This window comes from Centroberyx affinis, unplaced genomic scaffold, assembly GCF_046629955.1.
Source record: "Centroberyx affinis isolate AG114_WGS23_722 - 3 ecotype Tasmania unplaced genomic scaffold, CSIRO-AGI_Caff_v1 ptg000192l_1, whole genome shotgun sequence".
NCBI classification, from domain to species: domain Eukaryota; kingdom Metazoa; phylum Chordata; class Actinopteri; order Beryciformes; family Berycidae; genus Centroberyx; species Centroberyx affinis.
Window position 1 is genome coordinate 143,095 of NW_027278885.1, and position 26,243 is coordinate 169,337.

A 26,243-nucleotide genomic window follows, 5' to 3' on the forward strand; every position below is an offset into this window, starting at 1 on the left:
ATCTGGACTCAACACATACACACATACAGTACACACACACCTTTCAGTTTTAATTACAGGGGCACTTCATCAGAATTCATACAGATATATTCCGTACATTGAAAACAATTGTGTACAACATTGTTTGGTTCAACTGCTATTGAGAGTTTTTAAATGTGAAATTTTTACTTGAATCAGCGAGGGATACTCTTGGAAAATTGTAGCTCTTAAGATCTTAAATTGTGTTATTTACTTAATGGAGTAATAGGTTTAATAGAATTGAATTAGATGTAGCTATCCTCCCCAGTACATATTTAGATTAATGTGTAAATCCCATGTTATGATTTTTAACAGAGGCACTGTTAGAGTACCAAGATGGTGAACATTTGACTGGGAAATGTTAAAGAAATCTTCTCTCTCTCACCCCCTCTCCCTCTGTCTCTCTTTCTCCTCTCTCCCTCCTCTCTCTCTTTCTCCTTAGCACTGAGAACTCCTCCTAAACCCGTAAAAGTGTTTAAGCTCCCAGACTTCCCGGCCTCTCTGTCCTTCCACACTGTCCAAAACTACTACAGTGAGGTGATCCTGCAGCTCGGCAAGGCTATCTTCTGTGTCCCACCGGAGAACTCTGCTCTGCTGGCCAGGTACTCTGCTCTCCTCATACTCCTCCATTCATGCTTTCAAGAATCCCTTGTTCTTCAAGTTTCTTCATATGATAATATATCAAGAAAGATGGCTGCAGGGTGACATAGTGAAGGGAGACGGTTCTTAAAACATTTTTCTGAGAAGCTGAATATTCTTTAAGCCTCACATAGAGCGCTGCTGAATCATTGTCCACAAACAGAAGAGTTGGCCTGGTTGTAAAGTTACAGCAGAAAATCTTCTCTCACTTTCAGCAGAGTCTGTGAGATTTTTCTGACTTGCAATACATATCCTGTACGTTCCAGTGTTGTGTCTCATCATTGAATCTTGACAGACAGGCTCCCAAGTTCAGGCAAGCATGTCTGTGATGACAGCTAACATGGATCTGCCACAAACTGTCGAGGTGCTGCTGAAGCCCCATGTGATGTGATGGCTGTGATGCTAGTTGTACTAGCGATAGCAGAGCTTTTTGCTCTGCTATTGCTTTTTAGTAGAAAGTTTTTTAGTAGAAAGTTAGAAAAATAAGTATTAGTAAATTAGTGAATTCCAAATCAGAATACTGATGAATCATGAACCATGTTTTTGGAAGCATTGCAGAGTGGATTGCAGTAAAGCTGAGAACAAAGTCGAGTCTAGTTAAGTTTATTTGTATAGCTCTTTATCACTGTTACAGTCTATAAGGGCTTTACAACGCCCATATTATGAAAACAATAAATTAAAACAACACTCCCAATCTTAATCCCTCAACTAAGGACAAGGAAAAACTCCCACAGAAACCTCACTAGGGGAAAAAAGATACATGGAAGGCCTCACCTGAAATAACTGGGCAGTCATTGGAGAAATTAGAGGAAACGCCATGACAACATGACATCTTTGTTCAGGGTTCATATCTGAGAATACATTTATTGCAAAATCAGTAACAAATATAATGGCCTTTAAACAGACAGACGGTGTTCACATGTTGCTTTCAGTCAGTCTCAAGTGTCACTCAAACAGTCAGAGACGCTTGTATTCTGCATTATGCTTCTTACTGTTGGCATGTTACTCTGTGATTGTCACTTCTTCTCTTATTACTCCTTTTCTTCCTCCTCTCCTCCTCTTCTCCTCCTCTTCATCTTCTGTGTTCCACCAAAGAACTCCACAGTGCTGGACAGGTACTGACTTGTTGTACCTTTTTGTCTACAGACAGTGCATCAACATGATGGTGAATAAATGAATTCCTCTGTGCAGGTTCTACTACCTGCGTGGTTTCATCAACACGTTGTGTTCTCGGCGCCTTGAGGCCCTGAGTGACTTCCAGAACCTGTATAAGACCGACATGGCAATCTTTCCCGCCCAGCTGGTCACATGGCTGGTGGACTCGCTGCACAGGGAGGAGAGGCAGCAAGCTGACAGACGGCCTGAGCTCAAGAGACTCATCCTCAAGGTCAGTCCGCTGGCACATGCATTATTTCCCATGGAATGTCATTATCAATTAGTCTATTGATTTTTTTTTTTTTTTTTATAAACCGATTAATCATTTCGTCAAAAATAATGACAAATCCCATCACAAGTTACCAGAGCCCAAAGTGAAGTCTTAAAATTGCGTACTCAGTCTGACCAGCAGTATACTGTATTCATTTTAACATGAAATGAAAAAAAGATGCAAATCTTAGCATTTGTGAAGCAGTAACCAGCAAATGTTTGGCATTTTTACAAAAACATTTGCTGACTAAAACGATTATCAAAATTCTAATCGATTCATTTTCTGTTGGTCGACTAATTGATTAATCAGCTAACCGTTTCAGTGCTAGATGCAGGAAATCTTGGTTTTGATTCCACATACTGTATGTCCATGTTTCCCAGTTTTGGTTTTATTGCATGTTGTACCTCTGAAACTGTTCCTATTTGGACACACTATTTTGATAAGTGTTCATTCTAAAGATTGCCCTCCATGCTTGTTTATGTTTTGGGAAAAAAACTGGTCTAAATCCCATATTTTTAAATTCCACATTTTCTGCCGTAGACCGCTGCTGAAGGAATATACTGTAGGTTAAACACTGGTTTGATTGATATTTGAAATGTAGCTATCCTGGTGACTCAGCAGGCTATGGCATGTACCAACTTCTTGTAGTCTCTAAATCTAATTTGTAAAAAAAAAAAAATCCCTATTACCATCATACTGATGTTGATGATGATGATGGCAATGATGTTGTGTTAATTGTCCATTAGGTGAAGACAGAGAATGAGAAGCCGTTGGTTGAGCCTGATTATCATGTTAAGAAGTTTGAGCTTCCCAGAACACACCTGTATCAGGAAGAGTTTGTGCGCTGTGTCCAAGAGTCTGGGATCGTTAAGGATCTAGCGACCATACACCGCTTATTTGATGCTCTCACTGTCGGTAAGAGTGAGTGTGTGTGTTTGGGTGAGAGAGAAAGATGGAGAGAGAGAAATCTGGCTTGCTGGATTATATTTTTCATGTTTTTTTGTTTTTTTGTTAAAGAGAGTAACATCAAACCAGAGAAATTAGGATTCTGTTATTTCACATGGATCCCTCAGACATACATTTACTTGTAACAAAACACCTTGTAACCAGCAGTTTGACTCAAGGCTCAAGTGCTAAAATGCTGGGATGCTGATTCAAGTTCAAAATCCATGAAAAAACAATGCATAACAAAGCAAACAATTGTAATAAACAATACTAGAAAATCAAAGACTTGAAAAGTGGCACAAAAATGAGCAGTGACACAAAGGGCCCTATCTTACACCCGGCGCAAAGCGCAGCGCAAGTGTCATTGCTAGTTTCCGACTGACGCAGTTGTCATTTTCACGCCCAACGTTGTTTAAATAGCAAATGTACTTGCGCCCATCTTTGCGCCCATGGGCGTGTCAGTCTTAAAATGAGGTGTGGTCAGGCACATTGTTGGCGCATTGCTATCTTGAGGCAGCGGAAAGCGATTGCGCCATTGACCAACAAAAACCTGGTCTAAAGTCTGGCGCAGCATTTTCCTGCTATTTAAAGGGCACATTATTCAGATAGTAAGATGCGTCTCTCTCTCTCTCTCTCTCTCTCTCTCTCTCTCTCTCTCTCTCTCTCTCTCTCTCTCTCTCTCTCTCTCTCTCTCTCTCTCTAACACACACACAACGTTACCATGCAAAATAGAAAAATAGGATCATCTACTATGAAAATTTGCACTTTACTTCGTTCCTGACATGTATTTTGTTGCCAAATTGCTTTCACCATTACGCAGTGCCAAATGCACAATGTACATGTCCCGTTAACCATCATCACACATTGCCAATTGCTAAATACGCAACCTACAACCAAGAAAAACAACAGAGTAAATATGTAAAAAGCACAGCCCAACAAAAAGTCATGAAAATAAACTGCAAAGGCATCTTACCTTCACCCGACGCACAACATAGGCCTACCCGACGCACACACACATTGCCATCATGCACAAGCAGATCCGTTTCCTCAGCAGAAAACTGTTCGTTTCTCCAAATGCGCCAAGGTGCAAGCGCACCTGGCTCTTAAAGGGAATGGGAGATGACATTCTGATTGGTTGAGTTCATGTTACGCCCAAAACACACCTATGATTAATTAAGGGACTTAGTACAACCCCTTTGCGCCTTGCGCCTTACTTTGCGCCCACATTGTGCGTCGTTTGACTAGCAATATGGATTTGGACACGCCCTAAATGCACTTACGCCATGTGCTTTAGACCATGCGCCATGGATCGTTTAAATAGGGCCCTAAATCTTATTTGTATCTTTTGAATTTTTTGGCCATTTTTATTTGTGTTGATTGAACTTGCTCTGAGCTGACGTGATGAATGCAGTATTTACTGTACTGACTGTACAGTAATCATTCGCTCCACTAGCCTTGCATGAAAGCATTTTGAATTAATGAAGTCACCAGTGGTCGACATGGTGAACTTAAATCAGCTATCAGATGATCTGTTGTACTTTTACAATCTATAAGCGTAAAGTACAGTATGTCCTGTGGGTTTTCTTGTGCTATCTCTCTCTCTCTCTCTCTCTCTCTCTCTCCCTCTCTCTTTTTGTCTATTTCTCTCTCACACACACAAAATGTAAAATGTACACTGCTACACACACAAGTGCACACATTCAGGTACACACGAATGCAAAGCACGCACGCACTCACATACACAGATTCAGATTCACACATACAGATGCTAAAAAATGCTACGCTCATTCACATACACACAGATACAGATGCAAAACACAATGGAATTTTGAATGCACTCATAAAAACGTAAAGCAAACACATACACACACACACAGACACACACACACACAGACACACACAGACTGTAGAGGAATCATCTCATGGTGATGTGATTGACTTTGGTAGAATCTAAGAGAGACTCGCCTTCAGACGTGGCATTGAGAAGTCCCTCCTCCAAATCAGTCTCCTCCTTGGACTCCTCAGCATCTGTCGAGGGTAAGACCGCACCAGAGCTGTAGATACATACAGTTTAGACGCTGAAGTTTTCAAAGACAAGGTAAACTTCAAAATCCAGTCAGGATTGATTGAAATCAAACAGCTACATACAGATTTCCCTACAAGTGGAAGGCATTTTAGCCCCACAGTCCTGCTCTGGTGCTCCTGCTGAGTAACATGTGATTCAATGATGTCATGTTGATGTTATGGAGAATTGCATATTTGCGGCCAACACTAATTAGTCCTAGAGAAAGGGACCGCGCCATACTATAGATATGTACAACCATGCCAAACTGTTTATATCTAGAGCTCTGGACCAAGACAACCAGATCTGGGTTCAGTTACTATTTGGATGACTCAATTATTTGTCTGCAACTGATACTCAAGTCAAAGCACCAGTCAGGAATCCAGTGGGTTGATTTCCTTTTGCATTCCCCATTGAATTAAAACCATTATAATCACCTCAGAACGCCCACAGGTGGAAGCTGTGACATCAAGTGAGAAAACAGAATCTATCACATTTTGGAACCAACCAATATGTTTTATTAGAGTTTTTTTAGATTCATGTGATACAGTCTTTTGGTCAGTCTTGTAGGATTTCTGAGTCCTGTAATGTTGAGATAAAATCCTAATGGCTCCTTTTGGACTGGACAAAAATCTTGCAGGATTTTTAGGTTTGATCTTGTTTGGCATAGTGGAGCCAGAAACTTCACCTAAACAGACCAAGCTCAGCACAGCATGCACTCTAGACAGGCTGCAGATTAGAGAGATCTATCATGTAAACGAAAAGGCAGAAAATGAAGTCACTTTGATTTCTCACATGTGACACGTGGTTCTTGGTATAGGCCTGGTATCATCTGAATATACACTAACAGTATCAGTGCTGGTGCATCACTACCCTGAAGTGTGAAACTAAGAAAGAGAGATCACAGGCGTCCTGGTGGCTCAGCGGTCAGTGGAGTACCACACCATAAACTCACAACTTTATGAGTCTGAATCCATTTCATGACCCTTGTCGCATGTCATCTCCTCTCTCTCCCATCTTTCCTGTCTCTCTCTACTGTATGCTTTCAAGTATAGTCAGAATATTCTTGGAAGCCTTTGTAGTCGCTTCACATCAGTTGTTTTTCCCAACATGGCTTTTCTCCCTGCTTTGTGCTGATTTTATTTGATGGTGCAATGTAATTATGCATGGCCAGATGGAAGAAGAAAGGAACAGAATTATAACAGGACTGAAGTGTTATGTGTGATGGCACATGGCCAAACTAAAAGCCTGTGTGAATGGTATAATTGTTGTCTGGGTGTGTATTTTGATCACAACACTTTATGGAGCCTTGTGAGGTCAGACGGTCATTTAGTAACACATTAACAAGAAAATACATTATTCTGTGATATCTATAATTGAGAATGAATGTGGAACTGATTACTTAGTCTGTGTGTGTGTGTGCCTGTGCATTGTTTTTTTTGCATCTGTGCATGTATGTGGATGCGTTTTTATATTTGTGGCGTGTGTGTTTGTGGATGCGTGTGTCTAATATGTGGAGGCATGTGAGTCTGCTTGCATCCCTTCTGTATATGCTTCGTATCTGTACATGTTTTCCTCTCTGTCCCAGGCCTTCAGAAGCAGGTGGACCCTGAGCTCTTCAGAGTCTTCTACACCTTCTGGAAGGAGACGGAGGCCGACGCGCAGGACGTCAACCTGCCCTCCGAGGTCATCGACCACCTGGACAACAGCGAGTGTGTCTACAAGTTGTCGTCCTGTGTCAAGACGTCCCACGGCGTTGGTAAAATCGCCATGACGCAGAAACGCCTGTTCCTGCTCACCGAGGGACGACCAGGCTTCCTGGAAATCACCAAGTTCAGAGACATACAGGTCAAGCAGGCTAAAAAAAAAGTATTTTTTAGATATACATTTATTAGTATTAGTTTTTATTTTTGCTTTAAAGAAATGAAAGTATGTTAAAACAAGTTTCCTCCTGGACAAACAGCTCAAGTGCAAAACAGGCAAGCAACAAATGGTTTTATGTTATTTTCAGACTTATCAAACCTATTTTAAGTCACATTGTCTGAAGGCACCGGCTGCTTTCACATGTACAGTATGATGATGATGTCACTTGGAAGTCTTAAAAGAAGTAAACTGATCATATTAACTTTTGACACAACAGGTCAGAGAGTCGGTCTCTTTCTCTCTCCCTCCCTCTATTGAGGAGGAAAAGATCTCATCATCTCTGTCCCTTCTTCTCTGGATCCCCTTTCATTAGATTCAGAATTAATAAGAACTAAACTTCTACTGTTATAATAATAAATATTCTCTCTCTCTCTTTAGGAAGTGAAGATCTCCTCAGCTCCCTTCCTCCTCCTTCGTATTCCTTCGCTTCATATCCAGACCTCTAGCAGGCCCGAGGTATTTGAGGCCAACCTGAAGACAGACACGGAGCTCTGGAACCTCATGGTCAAAGAGATGTGGGCCGGACGCAAGATGGCCAACCAACACAAGGTACAGCGAGATCTGGATAAGGGACTCCAGAACACACTGACCGATATTCTCCTGATGTATACTGTGCTTGGCTGCTTATTCAGTATCTATACTACTAAAATAGGATCTGGCTATTCTGAACCTCTTGAGAATCGATTTGAATTTGTGAAATATTTGAATGACCAAAATACATAGACAGAGCAGGACAAAATGTATGATATGCATTTTAATTATATGCCAAGTAATAAATTACATGCTGTATCTGTCCAACATGCGGCATTCGATGTAATTGATCATACCTTGCTCATTGGCAAGTTACAGTGCTATGGTTTCACTTCCAATGCAACCTCATGGTTTAAGGACTATCTGTCAGGGAGAAAACAGAGAGTCTTCTTTAATGGCAGCTATTCAAACTGGAATATCACAGACCGTGGGGTTCCACAAGGCAGCTGTCTTGGGCCTTTGTTATACTCCATTTTCACTAATGATCTGCCGTTGTGTGTAAAAAATGTCAGCACAGTTATGTATGCCGATGACACCACTCGGTACAGTGCCGCCTTATCTGAGCAAGCGGTAACTCGCACCCTAAGTAATGCCCTAAGTGACGTAAACAAGTGGGTTGAGTGCAACAAGTTGGTCTTAAATATTTCCAAGACAAAGTCCATTGTGTTTGGATCCTGACATATGTTGGCCAACAACCCTCAACTACAGTTGGCAATAAGCACCACAAATATTGAACAAGTAAACACAATAAAACTTCTGGGCGTAACTATTGATAGCTCACTATCCTCATCTAAACATATAAATAATATTGTCACTAAATGGCAAGAGGAATCAGTGTGACTAGGAAGTGCTCTGCGTTCACTCTGCGTTCACTACCTCAATAATCAAAGTAGTTATTCAGTCTTTGGTTCTGTCTCACCTAGAATACTGCCCTGTAATCTGGTCATCAGCATCAAAATCTGATCTGGATAAGTTGCAGGTTGCTCAAAATAAAGCGGCTCGTCTGGCACTCGGTTGTTCATACAGGACAAGTGTTAACTATATGCATGCACACTTGGCATGGCTGATGGTTGAACAGAAAATGTCTTTGTGTCTCTTAATGCTGTTGCGGTCCGTCATTAGCACCAACAACCCGTCCAGCTTGGCTCATCAGATACATATGGCCTCTGGGCATGGTTACAGCACAAGAGGTGCAGCCTGTGGTCACATAATGCTCCCGGCTCCAAAAACGAATTTTCGTAAAATTACTGTCATATATAGGTCAATAACACTTTGGAATTCTCTGCCCAAAGATATCACATCTACTGTTAATAACAAAATAACTTTCAGAAAGCATACAAAGAAATATCTTGCCAAATAACAGGATAAGCACATACCCCTACATGTATGCATGTCTGATTGTTAGGTTATGTTATTTTAAATTTTGAAATTCTTGCCTTCGTCTATCTGTTTAGTCTGCTTGCTTTAGGATCACTTTTATATCTATTAAGATTTTTTTTTTCTTTGTTATTATGTTTAATTGTACTGTTATCTGTTATCACTTTATCCTTAATTTCACTCATTTGTATGTCTGCTTAGCTTGCCTGTTTTTTTTTTTTATCTTGAAGTTGACTGTACTTTCTTATTGTATGTCTGTATTGTATTTCTATGTCCAGGACCCTAGGAAGACTAGAGGCATATCCATGTGCTTCTAATGGGGATCCTTAAATAAACATATATTATTGCCACCCTGTACTATAGTGCCATATCTTTTACATATGGCTCCTTTTCTGTCTGTCTAGGACCCTCAGTATGTGGCCCAGGCTCTGACCAATGTCCTGTTAATGGATGCTGTAGTGGGCTGCCTGCAGATCCAGAGGTCCATCTATGCTGCCTCAAAGCTAGCCTACTTTGACAAGGTCAAACATGAAGGTATGGGCTCATTCCTCTACTTCTTCTATGATACTTTATTGATCTACAAAAAAGAAATGTGTCTTTTCACTTGTCCCCCACCACAGAGAGGTCAGACTGCTTTTACTAATAATAAAGTGTTTGACACTTTTATGATTCTCGACTCATGCTGATAGGTAGACCACAGATCTGTTGACAAGAATACCACTTGAAAGGAATACTAGTTTGTTTCAGTGAGCCTTGGTCCCATTCATGAGACAAAGATCTTTGTGTAATGATTTGGGTCCTGGACTTTGTTGACAGTGCCTTTTAAGACAAAGAACCATAACTTTGTTGTTAATGTTGTGTATTGGCATCTTGATGTTAATTCCCAATCTGAGTTATCACTAACCTTTCGGTTTCTTTCTCCATCTCTCCTGCCTCTCTCTCTCTCTCTCTCTCTCTCTCTCTCTCTCTCTCTCTCTCTCTCTCTCTCTCTCTCTCTCTCTCTCTCTCTCTCTCTCTCTCTCACTCTCCCTCTCTCTCTCAGTGCCCATGATGGTGCCCAAGATCACCTCAGAGACTCTGAAACATAAGATCAACCCATCACTTGGCCTGGCTGAACCTCAGACTGTACATGTGCTACTATACACACCGGGTAAACCTGGGATCAAATTACAGAATTGCGGAGAAATGTTTTTTTTTTTTTACACATTGTACCTGACATTGTACCAGATTATACCTGACACTGATATTTCACCTCACACTAGGTGCACTTCTGGCAAGATCTTAAAGTAATTGGTGTTTTTAAGTATGACATTTACCATTACACAGACCCTGATGTAACTATCCCTTGGGCTATTCAACTAAGAGCAATTACACCAAATTTCATGTCAATTGAATGTAGGATGTGGGAGATATGGCTTGTAAGTTATCTCTCTCACACACACTCACACACACACACACACACACACACACACACCACCCCTTATAATAGAAATGCCCTTCTAACTATGAAGACCTCGCTAATAACAGTTATCATCCTTATAACCCCTAGTTCCATGTAAATCAGGCCCAGTATATGTCCCTTTAGTCTTCTAATTGAAATTACCCAGAAAAATCCTTTACAGTTCACAGCATCAGAGAAGCTTCTGTGTATATTATAATCAATTTCTTTGTAATTATAATCAGTGCTGACATAGTGAAACCACTTCTGATTATACCACTGGTATGGCTCTCTGCATGTTATCTGTGTGCTGGTTGCTGCAGTCACAAGATGCTCTGCCATTGTGCAATTACTGACTGGTGTTAAATTATATTGATGAGTATTGAGGTCCGAGACAAGCAACGTGTTGACTGCTTGCCTCTGCCTCTGTGGATGAATGTGTATCGGGTGGCAAAATTGTGAATAAGAATCTGTTCTTGTTCAGCTGCCCTGTTTCAAAAAAGGATCGTTTAAATTAAATTAAAATCCGTTGAGTGGGTTTATATGAAAACGTGTCAGCAGAGGGACATAATGTGCATTTGCATCTGTATGAGTGTGTGTGTGTGTGTGCACGTGTATGTTCTGTGCATCTGTGTGTGTGTGTGTGTGTGTGTGAGTGTGTGGCAACAGATGCTCCAGCGAAACCTATCCACATAACCTGATTAGTGTTGTCGTGCTGTGTGCAGGCAGGCAGGATAATAACTGTCTTGTGAGAGACTCTTTATGTTGTTCACACTGTGACACAGAGAACAAAAGCAGTCTGGAAGCCTCTGGTCTGCTTTTACAGAACAACACACTTCACAGAACTAAACAAAGTAACAGGATGGTACTAGAGAATGAACTCTAGATGAACTAGAGAACAACACAAAGAAAATGATGAACATAAGTGGTTTGAAGTCCCTGTGACTAAGTAATTCATAGTCTCTTAAACAGTAAAGTATAAAATGCAAAGAAAATTACATGAGCATCAGGTTTGAGTGAAAATCTCTTCCTGTATACATATTGATTGCCATTGGTTTGTATGTCATGATATATTTTTCAAATAAGAGTATGCTTGTTCCTGTACAATGGATCAATTGAATACTTTACATGCTTCTCAGTTATTTCAGGTTTTCTTAATAATTTAACAATAACAATGCTATACTATGACTCTCTTCCACCCTCTCGCCCTTTCCTTCCTCCTCTCTCTCTCTCTCTCTCTCTCTCCCTCTCTCTCCAGGTCAGTTGAGTTGCAGTGACTCAGAGGGAGACGGGAACCCTAAGCTGTGGGTGGCTCTGAGTGGGGGTAGGGTGGTGGTATTTGATGCAGCTAGCTGGTCCATGCTGCAGGACTGCATCCAGGTCGGAGCATCGCAGCTGGTAAGAACAGAGATGTGGGAGTGAAACTTTATATTTAAACTTTATATATAGTGAGAGAGAGATGTAACAGCTAGATATATACTAACTTTTCTTGGGTTGTTGTATACCCCATAGATAAATAGATATAAACATACATGCATCCAGATATACATACATACATACATACATACAGTACTTATTACTACTACTAATAATAGAGTGTTTTTCAGCCTATCAGCCTTTTCTCATACTCAGAGTGCAATGAAACTGCTGTCTACTTCCCTCTGCTATTGCTTGTAGAACTGCATGCTGGGATTGGTGCAGGGGCAGGTGTGGATTGGCTCCCAGGACTCTGTGATCTACATCATCGACACTCGCAGCATGTCCTGCAACAAGCAGCTGACTGAACACAGACACGAAGTGACAGGCTTCACTGTGGACACCAGAGATCTCCAGAACAGGTAGACGGGATCATCGCTTCTTCTTCTTCTTCTCCTTCTTCTTCTCCTTCTTCTTCTCCTTCTTCTTCTCCTTCTTCTTCTTCTTCTTCTTCTTCTTCTTCTTCTTCTTCTTCTTCTTCTTCTTCTTCTTCAAATAGAATAGAATGAAGAATCCAAAGATGTGTAGTTCTTCTTCTTCTTCTTCTTCTTCTTCTTCTTCTTCTTCACAAAGACACTTTACAACAACTGAAAAGTAGAAAACTACACAAAACAAGTTGTAAGATAGTCTCAATAAAAGTCAGTCACACATTAAACATTAAAAGCAATCTTACAAAGGTGTGTCATCAGTGAGTAGTATAAGTGGACATTTTTCAGCGCTGCAAAAAGCATGTATGTTGTAAGCAGCCTTTTCAAATGATAGCCTTGGTCTCTCTCTCTCTCTCTCTCTCTCTCTCTCTCTCTCTCTCTCTCTCTCTGTCTCTCTCTCTCTGTCTCTCTCTCTCTCTCTCTCTCTCTCTCTCTCTCTCTCTGTCTCTCTGCCTCTCTGTCCCAGTCAGCAGCCATACTCCTGTAGCTGTGATGGGACCATTCTGCAGTGGGACTCGTCCAGTCTCAAAGTGAAGCGACAGTTCCAGCTCAGCTGTGACCGCCTCTCCTCCATACAGAGCCATGATGGAACGCTGTGGTGCTGTACGTACGCACGCTCCCCCTCTCCTCTTTTTTCCTCATCTCTTTTTTTAGCTTTCTAACTCAGTTAATCCATGTGTAGATTTATCTGTGTAGTCCTCCCTCACTCATGCAGACACACACTTTTTCACTCTGTCTCACACACACACTACTCACTCCTGTAGCATCAGCCTTGTTCTTCACTTGTGGCTTGGTGTAGTTCGCTGGCTGAGTGTCATACTAATACCCGACTGTGATTCTGCGTCTGTCAGTATGGCTTCTAATTCCTTCTCTGTAATCCTTGACTGTCTGCATCCAGGAGGCATTTAGAGTGGGGGGGTGAAAAGCCCTGTTGTTAACACATATCATTAAAATGCATCTCCCTTGTTGTAGGGAAAATGAAGAGAAACGTCACTTTACATTCCTCCCTCCATCCCTCTTGTTAAATGTAGCCAAATCATTCGCTGTCTCTACATCTGTCTGGTTCAAACCTACCAAATTGCAAAGGCAACATGGTGATCGATCAATCAAACAACCACTCAACCAATCAGTCTCTACACATTACTTGTTAATTTGCCTGTCCAATAAAGAAGAGACTAATAAGAACCAATAAGAAGTGTCTGTGGTTGTGTATGTGCAGGTTGTGGTGACAGCATTGTGGAACTGAGGAAGAACGGGACACCACAGAGGAGGATGGCACTCCTGACCACCTACAGAGCATGCCCAGTTGCTTCAGCAGCTTCATTCTCGTGCTGGAGGTGACTCAACAATCAGTCAATACATCAAACAAGCCAGCAGTCAGTCACTTAGTCATTCAGGCAGTCAGTCAGTCAATCAGTTACTTAATCAGCACGTCAAGCCAGGCAGTCGATTGGTCATGAAGAAATCATGCAAGCCAGCAGGACAAGAAGTAGTTAATTGTAAAATATTCTCATCAAATAACATCTAGAGAATAGTGAGGGGAGCTGATTCAAAGATTCACTGACAAATTCTCCTATGTTAGCACTATAGTATGTTGCAACCTTACTACAATGGTCGGTTGCCTACCAAAGGGGTTGGTAAGTATATAAACATGATGGCCACAGCTATAATGCAATTGTTAAGCCATTCGTTTCTCTCCATGCTTGCAAATTAAGGGCTTAAATTTGCATGTTGAAGGCCACAGCTTGCCTGAATTTATCAAGAAGCAACAGTAACTCATCACAGTAAAATGTCTGCATGTGTTAAAAGTATATATGTGACTTCCTGGTTTCTGTGTGTGTTTGTTTGTTTGTTCCAGCGAGGCCAGCTGTGGGCAGGCTGTGCAGACTCGGGGGAGCTGTGTCTCTGGCACATTAAGGACAACACTAAGGACAACAGCCGGCCCTTTAAGACAATCTCCCTGCCAGGCAGTTCTGGAGTCACCTGTATGATTAGAGTCAAGGACCAGTTGGTTATATCATGTTACATGGCAAGGTTATATACGATAACATCTGTTAGAGCCATTATGTGTGTTGCTCATATGATGGAAACTTGTATATTTAATGTGTATTTCTAACATTGAACACTGGGTGGAGTGTTGAGGTAACAGGGGGACCTATGTGAGCTCATGGGAACAGGAGGTAGTTATTGCTTATGGAGGAAGCATTCAGTATTTGACCGTGTCAAGTCTTGTAAAGTCGTGTCAGATTGTGACGTGTTATGGCAATGTTTGATTTGTGTTTTCATGTGAAACGTTTTCATATTACTCAAGTTTCTACGGGTATGGATTATAAACATGAATATCATTGCAACTACAGCATGTTCCTGTGGTGAGTGAATAGACAGTGAATAGAATGGAAGAAATTGGAGCCTGGAAAAGACAAATGTGAGATTCACTGCTGTTTTTTTCTACTAGTTCAAATCAATGTTGGTGATGAAACAAAAGCAAAGTGCTATTTTTTCAATGCATAACAATGACTAACATTTCTCGTTCCAACTTCTAAACTCTCCCACACTCCTCTCGCCTCCCCTCTTCCCTCACCTCACCCATCTCTCCTTGACTCTTCTTTCTTCTCCTCTCAACTTTTCTTTCCTCTCCCATCACCACTCACCCTCTTCTAGCCGTCTTTAATGCCCTCTCCTCTCCTCAGATCTGGGTGGGCTGTCGCGGCAGTAGCGGCGTCGGGGGTCAGTGTGACGGTCAGCTGAGAAGTCAGGTGTTGGTGGTGGAGCCAGAGAGCCACGCTGTGGAGAAGGTGCTGCAGGCCCATTCAGACAGCGTCCAGACGCTCTGCTCTGCCGAGGACCGCTACGTCCTGAGCGGCTCGGCACGCCGCGACGGCAAGATCGCCATCTGGAAAGTCGAATAGAGGAGAGGAGAAAGAGATGGGAGCAAGAGGAGGAGCAGGGGAGAGCAGCCTGAAGTGGAGAAAAGGAAGAAGAAAGGAGATACCTAAGAAATGACAAACTTTTGCCCTTTGGGTTCTTCACTGTGACAGCAAGATCACCATGTGGAAGTTTGAGTAATGTAAGAGGATGAGGGGAAGAAGGTGAAGAAAGGAAAAGTTCTTCGCTTTCTCTTGTTGGTCTTGGTCATCGTGTTTCTCTGCTGGTAAGCATTTGGTTTAATTCAATTGAGGATGCAAAGTGCTGAACGTAACCTATGAAGATGATGTTTTGAGCCATTTAAACCTCAGGAGCGATACAGAACAGAAAGTAGCTCTGGGAACAACATAATATTCTGGAAATGAAGAGTTTGTTTCTGACCCCAGACTAAATGAAGAACATGCAGTTTTTTTTCTCTTTTCTCTGTCTCTGCCATGGAGCATCAGCAACAGAGCTGAGATGTGTGAGAGTGGAAGAAGACAGCACATACAAAAAATCAATGCATACCGTATGTTCTGTTTTAAAATTTTGATTTCATTTAGATGATGTGTCAACTGTTTAAAATAACAGTATAATGCTGAAATGCCCATTTCATTACATAGGTTTGAGTTTATTATTTGTAGTTTGCCTTTACCAAGCATTCTTGATAAATTTACAACTTCTAACCCTACAGAAGACAACATTACAGAACAGTGTGGTATGTTGTGTGGTTAAAAATTACACATCGACTGTTTTACCAGGATATAAAACAGTCTCCAAGTGAAGGGCAATCCTTTATTCATTCAGTTTCTGAAGGGAAGCGATGAACCACAGTCCCTAGTCTGCTCATTTTTTCAATTTCTCCCCATCAGAAATAGATCCAGTCTCTGGTTGTTCCATTGATCGCACAGCCCATTTACTACTGTGTTCTCACTGCAGTTATACTGTAGCTTGTTCCTGCCACATTGTAGTGTATGAGTGTGAGTAAAGAACCTATATATTTTAAGACGAGAGTCAAGCCCTGCTCGCTTGGCAGACCTACAAGATGTCAATATGCAAGTGAAAGTAGTGGATAGTAATCGGATATCTGCCTGATTAGGCACTAATGTTTAAGACAATGAAAAATAAAATTCCAACAAGGATCAAATGTACTGTATTTACAGTAGTTACATTTTAAAAATCACAGCTCAGATGACTAAGATGTTAATTTGGGCTTTTACTGGCATTTGTCCGGCCACTACTGAGACATTTTATTAAGACTAAAATTACCTTTACAATTTGGTGTCACCCAATCCCACACCCAGATCCCCTTCAAAGTATATGTTTGCATGGTGTAGGAATGTTGAATTAGCTTTTTTATAAATCCCAGACTCATGGAAAGGTGTGCATGCATCCTTTTTGTGCATATATTTTGTTACCATTTTGTACAGTCAGTATACATCAGTGAAGAAATCCTGCACAAAGCATCTTACAACACAAACTGTTATTCAGAGTGATTCACAAAATATCCAACATTTAAATAAGTCAGCATTTGTGAATTCCAAGTGAATTCCAACAAGTGCAAGGAACAGCAATTCAGTGCTAAGAACTAGAAAAGAATGACTCCGAAACCAATTAGTGGATTCTTTTGAATCATGAGTACACATACTCAATTTGGGATCATTATCAGTCATAAAACATTTTTATTAGTACAAATACAATGCAGACACAGCTAAAGAGCTGGAGTAGAGCAAATTTGTGTGAATTATTCAATGATGACTTTCATTAATGATTACCTTTTTACTTTGTTGACAGGATTTAGGTACGCTCTCGAATGTTAATATAATATGAACATTAAAAGATAGGTTGAGCTATAAAAACATAGATCATAATGGAGTACGGTGTGAATGGGCTAAGGTCCATTGGGTTTGCAGCATTCTGTGCATGAGGATGGATGGATGGATGGATGGATTGATGGATGGATGGATGTCTCTGGTCTCAGTAGTACAATTCCTGATCCCACCAACCTGAGAGAGAAAGAACGAGATAGAGATTAATGATATATTGGATGGATGTACAGATGGGTTGATGGATAAATGAATGGATGGAGGGATGAATGAAGAATATCGACTTACTTCCTGGATATCTCCTGACTCCTAACTTCCTGATCTCATCATAGACAAAGATTAGAATACCGTACGGAACGGGAACAAACCACCATTGGACCCTGGACAGAGACAGATATAAAAGAGCCATAAACCATAACATTGTAGCATTATACAGCATTCTACAGTGCTACCATTTTAGTAGCTCATACTCCCAAAAATAGGGTGGGAGTTAAACACAAAAAACAGTTTGGACCTTACAGATCATTGATTGTCATGAATTTTTTATATATAAAAGCCATTTCAAATGATGCTCAGCTGAATGAGGCCTTGCGTGGTGTTACCTGATAGGCATGAAGTTGAAGATATTGGGCATTCCAGGACAGTAACACAGCAGATTACCCAGGCATAGCTGGAAGACGATGGCCGATAACAGGACACGGTTCCTACACACATAAACACACACACACACACACGCAGAAGTTACCAATACCCACTCAGAATCATATTACAGTGAGGAGGAGATGGTTTAGGTTTACTTATTTCCATATGAAATGGATTAACAAAAACAAAAAATGAAGAGAGGCCTTATTGGATGCCTCTATTTGCTCAGAAATGGATGCATGAGGAAAAGTATGTTCAATTATATTTATGTTATTAAATACAAATGTAATACAATTAGAATTATCCACAGTGATTTATAATTCATGCCACATTCATGAATCACCAAGGAATAGGGAGGTGAAAGTTTAAGGGTAAAGGTTGGACAATGCAATGCTAAATACAACAGTTCAACAATTTCAAAAGGATAGAGCATTCATTTTATATGCCATTACATTTGGTGGACACTTCGATCCAAAGTGCCTTACAATACCACAGTGGCATTCATTTTTTTGTATTTGGGGAAAGGAACGTTTAATGCTGGCAGTATCAGTGTCATTGCTGTACCCAATGAGATGAACACAACCCCCAGTCCCTCACAATAATAGTGTCATGGTCTACTAATTGAGGTGTGCAGGGAATGGAGCCCTAACCCTGGAAGTGTTAGTGCCATGGTGTAGCTATTGAGCTACAGAACACAGGACCATGTGAGCAATGGGACTGTACTGACCTGAAGAATCCTTGCTGGAAGAGTGAGAGACGTCGAGTCTTCCTGATCAGCACATCCGAGATCTGACAGATCTCTATACTGACGAAGAACACAGTGTAGCACGTATACTCCTGGTACAACCTCTGACTGAAGGTCTACAGCAGAGGAGGAGATAGGGGAAGAGTTATTTGGTTTCTATCCTGATCAAAAATACAAGACACAGAGGAGAGGAGACAAAGATGAGAGATGAAGACAACGTGTGTCCACACTATGAAAAGGGGCTATAGAGTAAGGGTCTGTGTGTGTTTATCCATACTAACCCATTCCTGTCCGTAGCTGTCCTGTAAGTCCTGGAGACGGACGTCCTCCCACTGAGAACGTAGACCCACACACAACAGTGGAAACCAGCCCTCCTGAGCCATGGCTGTGAAATAATCTGTAAACCCTGCAAAAGACTGGATGGCTCCTAAAACAGAGGGAGAAAAGAAAAAAAACAGAATCACAGGGTTCTTACATACTTGCACATTCAGTAGTTTGGAAATGATTTAGTTAGTGGCAGCACACATACAAGGTAAAACTATTCCATGTGCATTAAGGACTCATCATTAGAATAATGTTTCCATTCACCATGCGGTTATAGGAATGTTGTTAATGTGGAAGGTTGGAGCTAAACATTGCTATCAATATGAGTTTTCTCACTGCGTACAGAGTTTAAAACTTCACACAAGTTTGATAAAATATAGAGAGATGGTAGTACTGGAGAATATTTCTTTTCAGCTTTTCTTGCATTATAGTGCACCAACCTATATCACACAATAAAACAGATCACATTTCAAAAGCTGTTCTATGTGTATAGATGCAGCTATAATGATTTGTGAGCCGTTTCCAAAGCAGGTCCTAAATGGTAAAATGTTTTTTTTGCCTCTAGAAGTGCATATATGACAGTCTTAAGGAATTGAAATGGTTCTCAATGTTTTAAGGTGAAAGTGTGTATGAGGCCAGAATAAGAATGGACTTGGTTTAGTTCTCTCGTCACAATTTCTGCAGCCTTCTGTGGACATGTTGCATCCCTATGAAGCAAGTGTTCAGTTTAATACAATTGGGGACTGTAGTAAAATAGATAATGTTTTGTTAACCAGCACTAACACAGCCTTACCTATCTGGAAGTATGAGTAGGCAGCCAGTGCTTCATTTACCAGCCTGTCACGGCGAGGGTTCCTGGGCTTCAGGTTCATGATGTCACTCTCTGCTTTCTCATAGGCCAGAGAGACAGAGGGGAACTATGGGAAAGAAACCAATAAGCAATCAGGATATCACTCTACTGGCTGCAGTTGGGATGAGAGGAAGTTGTTAGGGGAGTGAGGATGAAGATAATTTATTCATACTTTAATTAGATACTCAATGAAACGGATTGTGATGATGAGGATAATGAGTTGTGTGCTGATGCGCAATGAAAGTTTCACAAAAATTAGACACTCATCTACAATGATAATGATAATGATGGTAACAATAATGACAATAATAAAAATTATTGGTTTCCTGCTTAATTGCTACTAATTACATAATCACTCACAATGTCAGTGGCCAGTTCGATGAAGAGAATGGTGATGCAGCCCAGAGGAAGAGGCACGCTGACGGTGATGTAGATCAGATATGGTGTCAGTTCTGGAATGTTCTTGGTCAGCGTGTAGGCAATAGACTTCTTCAGGTTGTCAAAGATGAGACGGCCTAAAGACACACACACACAAACAGGGAGTCACTCTGGAATTATTTTAGTCACTGTACTTACTATTCACTTCACACTTTCCCTCACACTGCTATGTTCTGGTTACTATGAATTATTTTGTACCTTAACCCTTAAAGGAACTCTATGTACTTTATACTGTACAATATGTATATACTGGATATTGCAGATATCAAAAGTCTGCACACCCTTTCCTTCAAATTAATTCATGAAAATCATATTAACCTAGCTACAATTATTTGAAAACATCAGAAAACACATTATTCTTATCCTGAGACAATACTGAAAACAAGTAAATGAAAAGTGAATAAAATGGAACCTTTATAAAATAAGCACACACACACACACACACACACACATTATCCCTTCTGTATCTCCAAGTCTCACCTTGCTCCACTCCAGTGACAATAGAAGCAAAGTTATCATCCAACAGGATCATGTCTGCGGCGTTCTTGGCAGCATCTGACCCGGCGATCCCCATGGCGATGCCGATGTCGGCCTTCTTAAGAGCCGGAGAGTCGTTCACACCATCACCTGTCACCGCGACAATAGAACCCTGGGAGTGGTGAAGAGAGTGGAGGAGGGAAAAGGAGAGAGGGAAGAGATGGATGAAAGAGTAAAACAACATCTCTCGGAAGGAATTTTGTTTGACGATACGTATTAGATATGAATACATGCACACCAAAATTTCCCTAATATTCAAGATAATCAAGTATTCCATTTATGAGCTGGCCCATTATCGCGTATTGAAACGTATCGTGAGATAAGCATATCGGCCCATCCCTAGTGTGTATATACAGTATGTCTGTGTGCATATACCAGTCGTTGACAACTCTCCACTATAATGAGTTTCTGCTGAGGAGAGGTTCTGGCAAACACCATCTCAGGATGATTCCGTAGTGCATCGTCTAACTCCTCACTGCTCATGTCCTTCAGCTGACCGCCGTTGATCACACACGCACGGGCGTCCCTGCATACAGATAGACAGATGTCAGTACATAAATGCACACACACACACAGATAGACATGCATGCATGCATACAGATAGGCAGGCACACACCCACAAACATTTAGGCAACATAGGAAGAATGTGGTAACCTAATTTCTATACAAAATGTTCAATTACTATTGGTATCAAACAACGGCAACTAATCATTGCTGGGACAGCAGTGGAGACCAAATGACTACAGACTGGCAATCACACACACAATGAAATGTTATATGTTTCATTGTGTCTCTGATCTTCCCAAACAAATCCCCCCCAAATTCATGACAGAATCTAAGTAGTTTTCATACCTCACACAAAACAAACACCTCATCTCATGTGAAACTTTGAATTCACAGGTTATTCTGGCTTGGACTATTGTGTATAATTCTGCAGCTGTAGTCATAAGGTAAGAAAACCACTGGACTCTCAAGTCTCAAGTTTACAGAGCTGAAATGGACAGAAAGCCAATTGCCAGACATATCATGGTAATCTCTTTGGTACACCCAAGATGGCAGCCATAGACAATTTATAACGTTACACCGGCAGGAAATGAGTATTGTTTGACATATGGACAGTAGTGATGCATGTACCTCTTGTTGACTTGCTCTACAGGTATGCGTTTCCTCGTGGCAATGTCTTCCACTGTTTCACTACCTTCTGAGATGATACCAACGTTGGCTGCTATCGCCCTTGCTGTGATTGGATGGTCTCCAGTCACCATGACAACCTGAAGTGCCAAGATGTAAAAAGGTTATGTAAAAGGGACAGATAGACAGACAAGATTCTTAATCACTATAAAAACAATCCTACAGACATTCGGCAGTGACCAGCAATCAAGACCGGCCTGATTTCTGTCACCCTGAAGAATTTAACATTGTACCAATTACTGTGTGGATTAACAGTGTGAACACACCCTGATACCAGCAGTACGGCATTTCATCACTGCGTCAGGTACAGTGGCTCTGGGTGGGTCGATCATGGAGATGAGACCAGCAAAGCACAGTCCTGACGTGGTGAAATTCATCTCATCGGAATCAAAAGCATAGCCACGAGGAAACTCTTTCTCATTGAGATAGATATGACAGAAACCTGGAAGGAGACAGAGGAGAGGAGGAAGGAAAGGGGAAAGAGAGAGAAGACCTATTTTAGATAGGGATCAACAGCTCATCTCTTATCTAGTTTAGCTATGTACTCATCATTTATTTATTTAATTATATATCATTTAATGGCAGCAATGCATTTGATTATGTTGACAAAGGCTTTGAAGTTTTCCACGCCGCTCAAAGATATTTTTTATCATAGCGGGCCACATGATGAAGGTCTTGAAAAGCGCTCTCTAACCCAGTACTCTCTCTCCCAGTCCTCCCAGGTCCATGTAAGCCGTCTGGAAGGCTTCTTTCCACTGTTCATCCAGAGGCAGCTCCTGGCCTTTTATCATAATGGTGGAGCAGCGCTCTAAGATGCGCTCTGGTGCCCCCTTCATCACCAAGAGGTAGCGCAGGTCCAGGGGGTCCTCCAACTCATGGACAGACAGCTAGAGAGAGGCAGGGAGGACAGAAGGAGGGAGAGAAAGGGATGAAAAGAGAGAGGGGGAGGGAAGAGGGAGGCATTTAGACATTTAGCTGTGCTCTTATATCACAATAACTTCAGAAATGTACAGAGTAGGGTAACAGGGAGGGACAGAAAGGGTGGGAGAAGGATGGGAGAAGTACAGAGAGAGAGAGAGAGAGAGAGAAGAAGAAGAAGCTCTTCATGGTCTTCATGGCCTTCAAGCCCAATAATAACAAAGCCTCCTCTTCTCACCTGGAACTTGTTGGTGGAGTTAAAGGGCACTTCCGTCACCTTCTTGAAGCGGTCACGGTAGTCCATGATGTTGCCTATAGTGAGCTCTGTGAACTTCAGCAGAGCTGTCTCCGATGCATCTCCGACCACAATCCTCTGTGTGGGTTAGTAAGGGTGAGGTAGGCAAGAGAAGATAGAAAAAAATCATTGTATAATACGGTCATACATCATGAAGATAATGTGAATTTGACCCAGATTGAGATTGGGTAGATTGGCTAGAAAGAATTGCCACTATGTTGACTACTGATAGATTTAGAAATATTTGCCGTTTAGTACATGAGTACAGTAAATGAGCGTACATGCAGGGTGTTCAAATGTGTTAGCAGATTTACAGAACAGATGGAAGGCGCATTCTGTACAACTTCAATATATTTTACATAATCCATGTCTCAATTGTCACAAGGATTAAAGATTAAAATTTTTTCTTTATCCCATCTATCACAGCTAAGTGTATTGAATAACTAAAATCAATAAGAGCTCATACTTTTCTAGCAGGATTCACATGGTCTGTCAGTCTGATGGAGAAAGAAGGTCTTCCTAACATTTCGTTTTTTTACACTCGGTATGCCATCATATGGAGGTGTACTACAAACTAGCTCCAATCAGAGTACCAGTTATGTATGTATATTAATAATGAGTACTCTGTCGATTGTATGATATAGCAATCCATTATAATAGACTATTATACTGTATAGTATTCATGTACCTTAGGAATGGGTATTCCTTCTTGATCAGGTTTGAATATAGCTCTGTTACACAGGCCGGCCACTCTTGCCAGGGAACGCCACGTCTCTGATGACTGGTCAAAACTCTGGCCTGGAGGCCACACAGGGACAACAGCGTTATCACAGAGGACCACCCACATGTAAAACAACATTATTCCACCTTTCTTTGAAAATCACTTAACTGTTGAAATACCAAGCTACAAGTTAGCTTATTATTTTAAGACGAACAGTGCTGATTGATTTCAATAGGAAATGCTAGGAATGGCACCAAGCCTCATTTATCTATGCATCCACCCATCCATTTACCTGACTGATCTTCAGTGGTATCAGCAGCGTGGATCTGGTTGTCAAACCACAGGTGAGCTACAGTCATCCTGTTCTGGGTCAGGGTGCCCGTCTTATCAGAACAGATCACTGAAGTGGAGCCTTAACAAACACGGTTAGAAGGTTACACATATACACATACATACATACTGGAGTAACTTCATAGAGCCTAGATTGCTGTCGTCCACTCAAGGTGCAGAGTCCACATGGGCTGACAAGACGCATCTATAAATCATGTTGTAATATGTATGTATAACAAACATACTCTTAAACAAACTCATGTATCACACAAAAAAATACATAGCTGTTTTGCCTAGGCTGTAGAGAAAGCTTTCCACATCTCTTCTGAAACACATCTTCAGTCCATAACCATCTAACCTAAAGCAGTTAGCAGAAATAGAAGTAATTTTGCTATAAGGCATACTTCTCAGATTCTCAGGTCAACGGGAGGGGGATCAAGCCCTCTTTGGATGTCTGGTGTACTAACCTAGTGTCTCCACAGCCTCCAGGTTCTTCACAACACAGTTCTTCCTGGCTAGACGCTTAGCAGTCAGGGACAGACACACCTGTGAGAGAGACACACACAGGTTGTTAGAAACAGATTGTTGGTGCAGAGCAGTGTTAAATTTGTCTACATGACTTATGATGAATAAAATTATCAACATTCATTTTAAGACTTAATGGAAACTAAAAATCATGAATATTGGTAAAGAGATAGACGGGTCCTACACATTTTGAGAACCACATTTCATACAGTAACTCACAGTAACAGTAGCGAGCAGCCCCTCCGGCACATATGCCACCACGATGGCCATGAAGAAGATCATAGCTTCCAGGAAGGCATATCCGATAAACATGGCCACCACAAAGAAGGTAAAGCCGAAAAAGATGGCTAAACCGGCAATGATGTCCACAAAATGTTCGATTTCTATGGCGATGGGTGTCTTCTCATTGCCGACCCCGCTAGCCAAGCTGGCAATCCGACCGATGATGGTACGGTCACCTGTGTTAATGATCATACCAGTAGCTACACCTGGAGAGGAGAGGAGAGGAGGTTAGATACAACAGCAGGTGAGTATTTACATCTGAAAGAATAGGAGAGGGCAACTACTGTCTTGGTGCCTTTGAGCAAGACTCTTAACCCTGAACTGTTCCAGTGTAGCTGCAGCAGAAGACTGTGGTTATACTGGGCAGCTCCTGGGTGTGAATGTGTGGAACTGTATGAATGTGAAGCACGGCATCATTGGAAAAGAGCAAGTGTGCTTAGCTGATGTTCCCTGGATAAAAATAAATGGGGTTAAACACCAGTGACAAGAATGCAAAGAGTCTGTGTGCATCCAAACTTCAAACCAGGTTGTAGAGAAGATGTCGGCGACTTTGGTGTGCAGTATCCATAGGGTTCGTATGGATACATTTATACACATATGTACTATACTGTACCTTCAAGACAGGTGGTAGAGAAGAAAGCAATGTTTCTTGTCTCCAGTGGATTCTCATGAGTGCATTCTGGACTCCTGGTCTGTGGTTCAGACTCCCCTGTCAGAGACGAGTTGTCAACCTGACACACAAAACACATTAACAAATAAATAGAATCCATAGACTACAGATCAGTTTGCGTCCATCTGTCTGTCAAATATGAAATCTCAGACACTAGACAAAACTTGGAGGGATGATGCATGTTGTTACTGATTGGCCCAAGGGATGCCTGCACATAATTAATTTGTTATAATATGCAGCATTTCTTTCTTTTTTCCTATGTATGTATGTATGTATGTATGTATGTATGTGCTCTACCTTGCAGCCCTGACCAGTGATGATGCGTATGTCAGCAGGGACTCTGTCTCCTCCTTTGATCTCCACCAGATCCCCCACCACCAACTCGTAGGCGTTGATCTGATTCTTCTTGCCGTCACGGATCACCAGGGCTTGCTAAATTGTGGGTGGGTGGGGGAGTGAGATCAGCAAAGAGAGGGGGAGATGAACACAAGGAGAGAGAGACAGAAGGAGAGTGAGAGATACAGACATTGGTGTTTGTGTTTATCATAAAAACAGTCTTCAGTCTTGGGGTGAAATAATTATTACTGTTGCACTTTCTTTCTGTTCTGTTTGATGATAGGTCTGAAAAAGAGGTCTGGTCCCATTCACAATGAATTTCGACCATGTGTTGACATCATTGCCTTGCTCTGTTTTTACTGGTTCGAGTCATATGTAGCTCACCTGCGGCACCAGGTTCTTGAAGCTGGCAATGATGTTGGTACTCTTGAACTCTTGATAGTAAC

The 26,243-nt window shown here is 41.4% G+C and overlaps 2 protein-coding genes across 2 annotated transcripts in view; one reads left to right on the forward strand and one right to left on the reverse strand.

Moving 5' to 3' along the window:
* The window catches only part of LOC139659547 (DENN domain-containing protein 3-like), a 30,299-nt gene extending 13,876 nt beyond the window's left edge, over window positions 1-16,423 (forward strand). The window contains 14 exon segments of the mRNA XM_071537854.1: window positions 461-620; window positions 1,849-2,044; window positions 2,830-2,998; window positions 6,679-6,938; window positions 7,392-7,562; window positions 9,326-9,455; window positions 9,964-10,071; window positions 11,618-11,757; window positions 12,037-12,197; window positions 12,730-12,866; window positions 13,483-13,539; window positions 13,542-13,600; window positions 14,122-14,274; window positions 14,954-16,423. Coding sequence (XP_071393955.1) covers window positions 461-620; window positions 1,849-2,044; window positions 2,830-2,998; window positions 6,679-6,938; window positions 7,392-7,562; window positions 9,326-9,455; window positions 9,964-10,071; window positions 11,618-11,757; window positions 12,037-12,197; window positions 12,730-12,866; window positions 13,483-13,539; window positions 13,542-13,600; window positions 14,122-14,274; window positions 14,954-15,172 — 2,120 coding nt within the window. The 3' untranslated portion in view covers window positions 15,173-16,423.
* A 439-nt stretch (window positions 16,424-16,862) lies between these two features.
* LOC139659535 (potassium-transporting ATPase alpha chain 1) lies at window positions 16,863-25,513 on the reverse strand. Its single transcript, XM_071537843.1, has 18 exons — window positions 25,405-25,513; window positions 24,729-24,997; window positions 24,452-24,530; window positions 23,947-24,066; window positions 23,622-23,731; window positions 22,877-23,011; window positions 22,415-22,607; window positions 21,987-22,162; window positions 21,664-21,800; window positions 20,905-21,055; window positions 20,473-20,641; window positions 19,915-20,069; window positions 19,498-19,621; window positions 18,662-18,807; window positions 18,363-18,496; window positions 17,596-17,697; window positions 17,282-17,373; window positions 16,863-17,173 (listed from the first exon to the last, which is right to left on the reverse strand). Exons 2-18 carry the CDS (start codon window positions 24,981-24,983, stop codon window positions 17,145-17,147), a joined length of 2,307 nt encoding a protein of 768 aa, XP_071393944.1. The 5' UTR covers window positions 24,984-24,997; window positions 25,405-25,513; the 3' UTR covers window positions 16,863-17,144.
* Window positions 25,514-26,243: the final 730 nt, after the last annotated feature.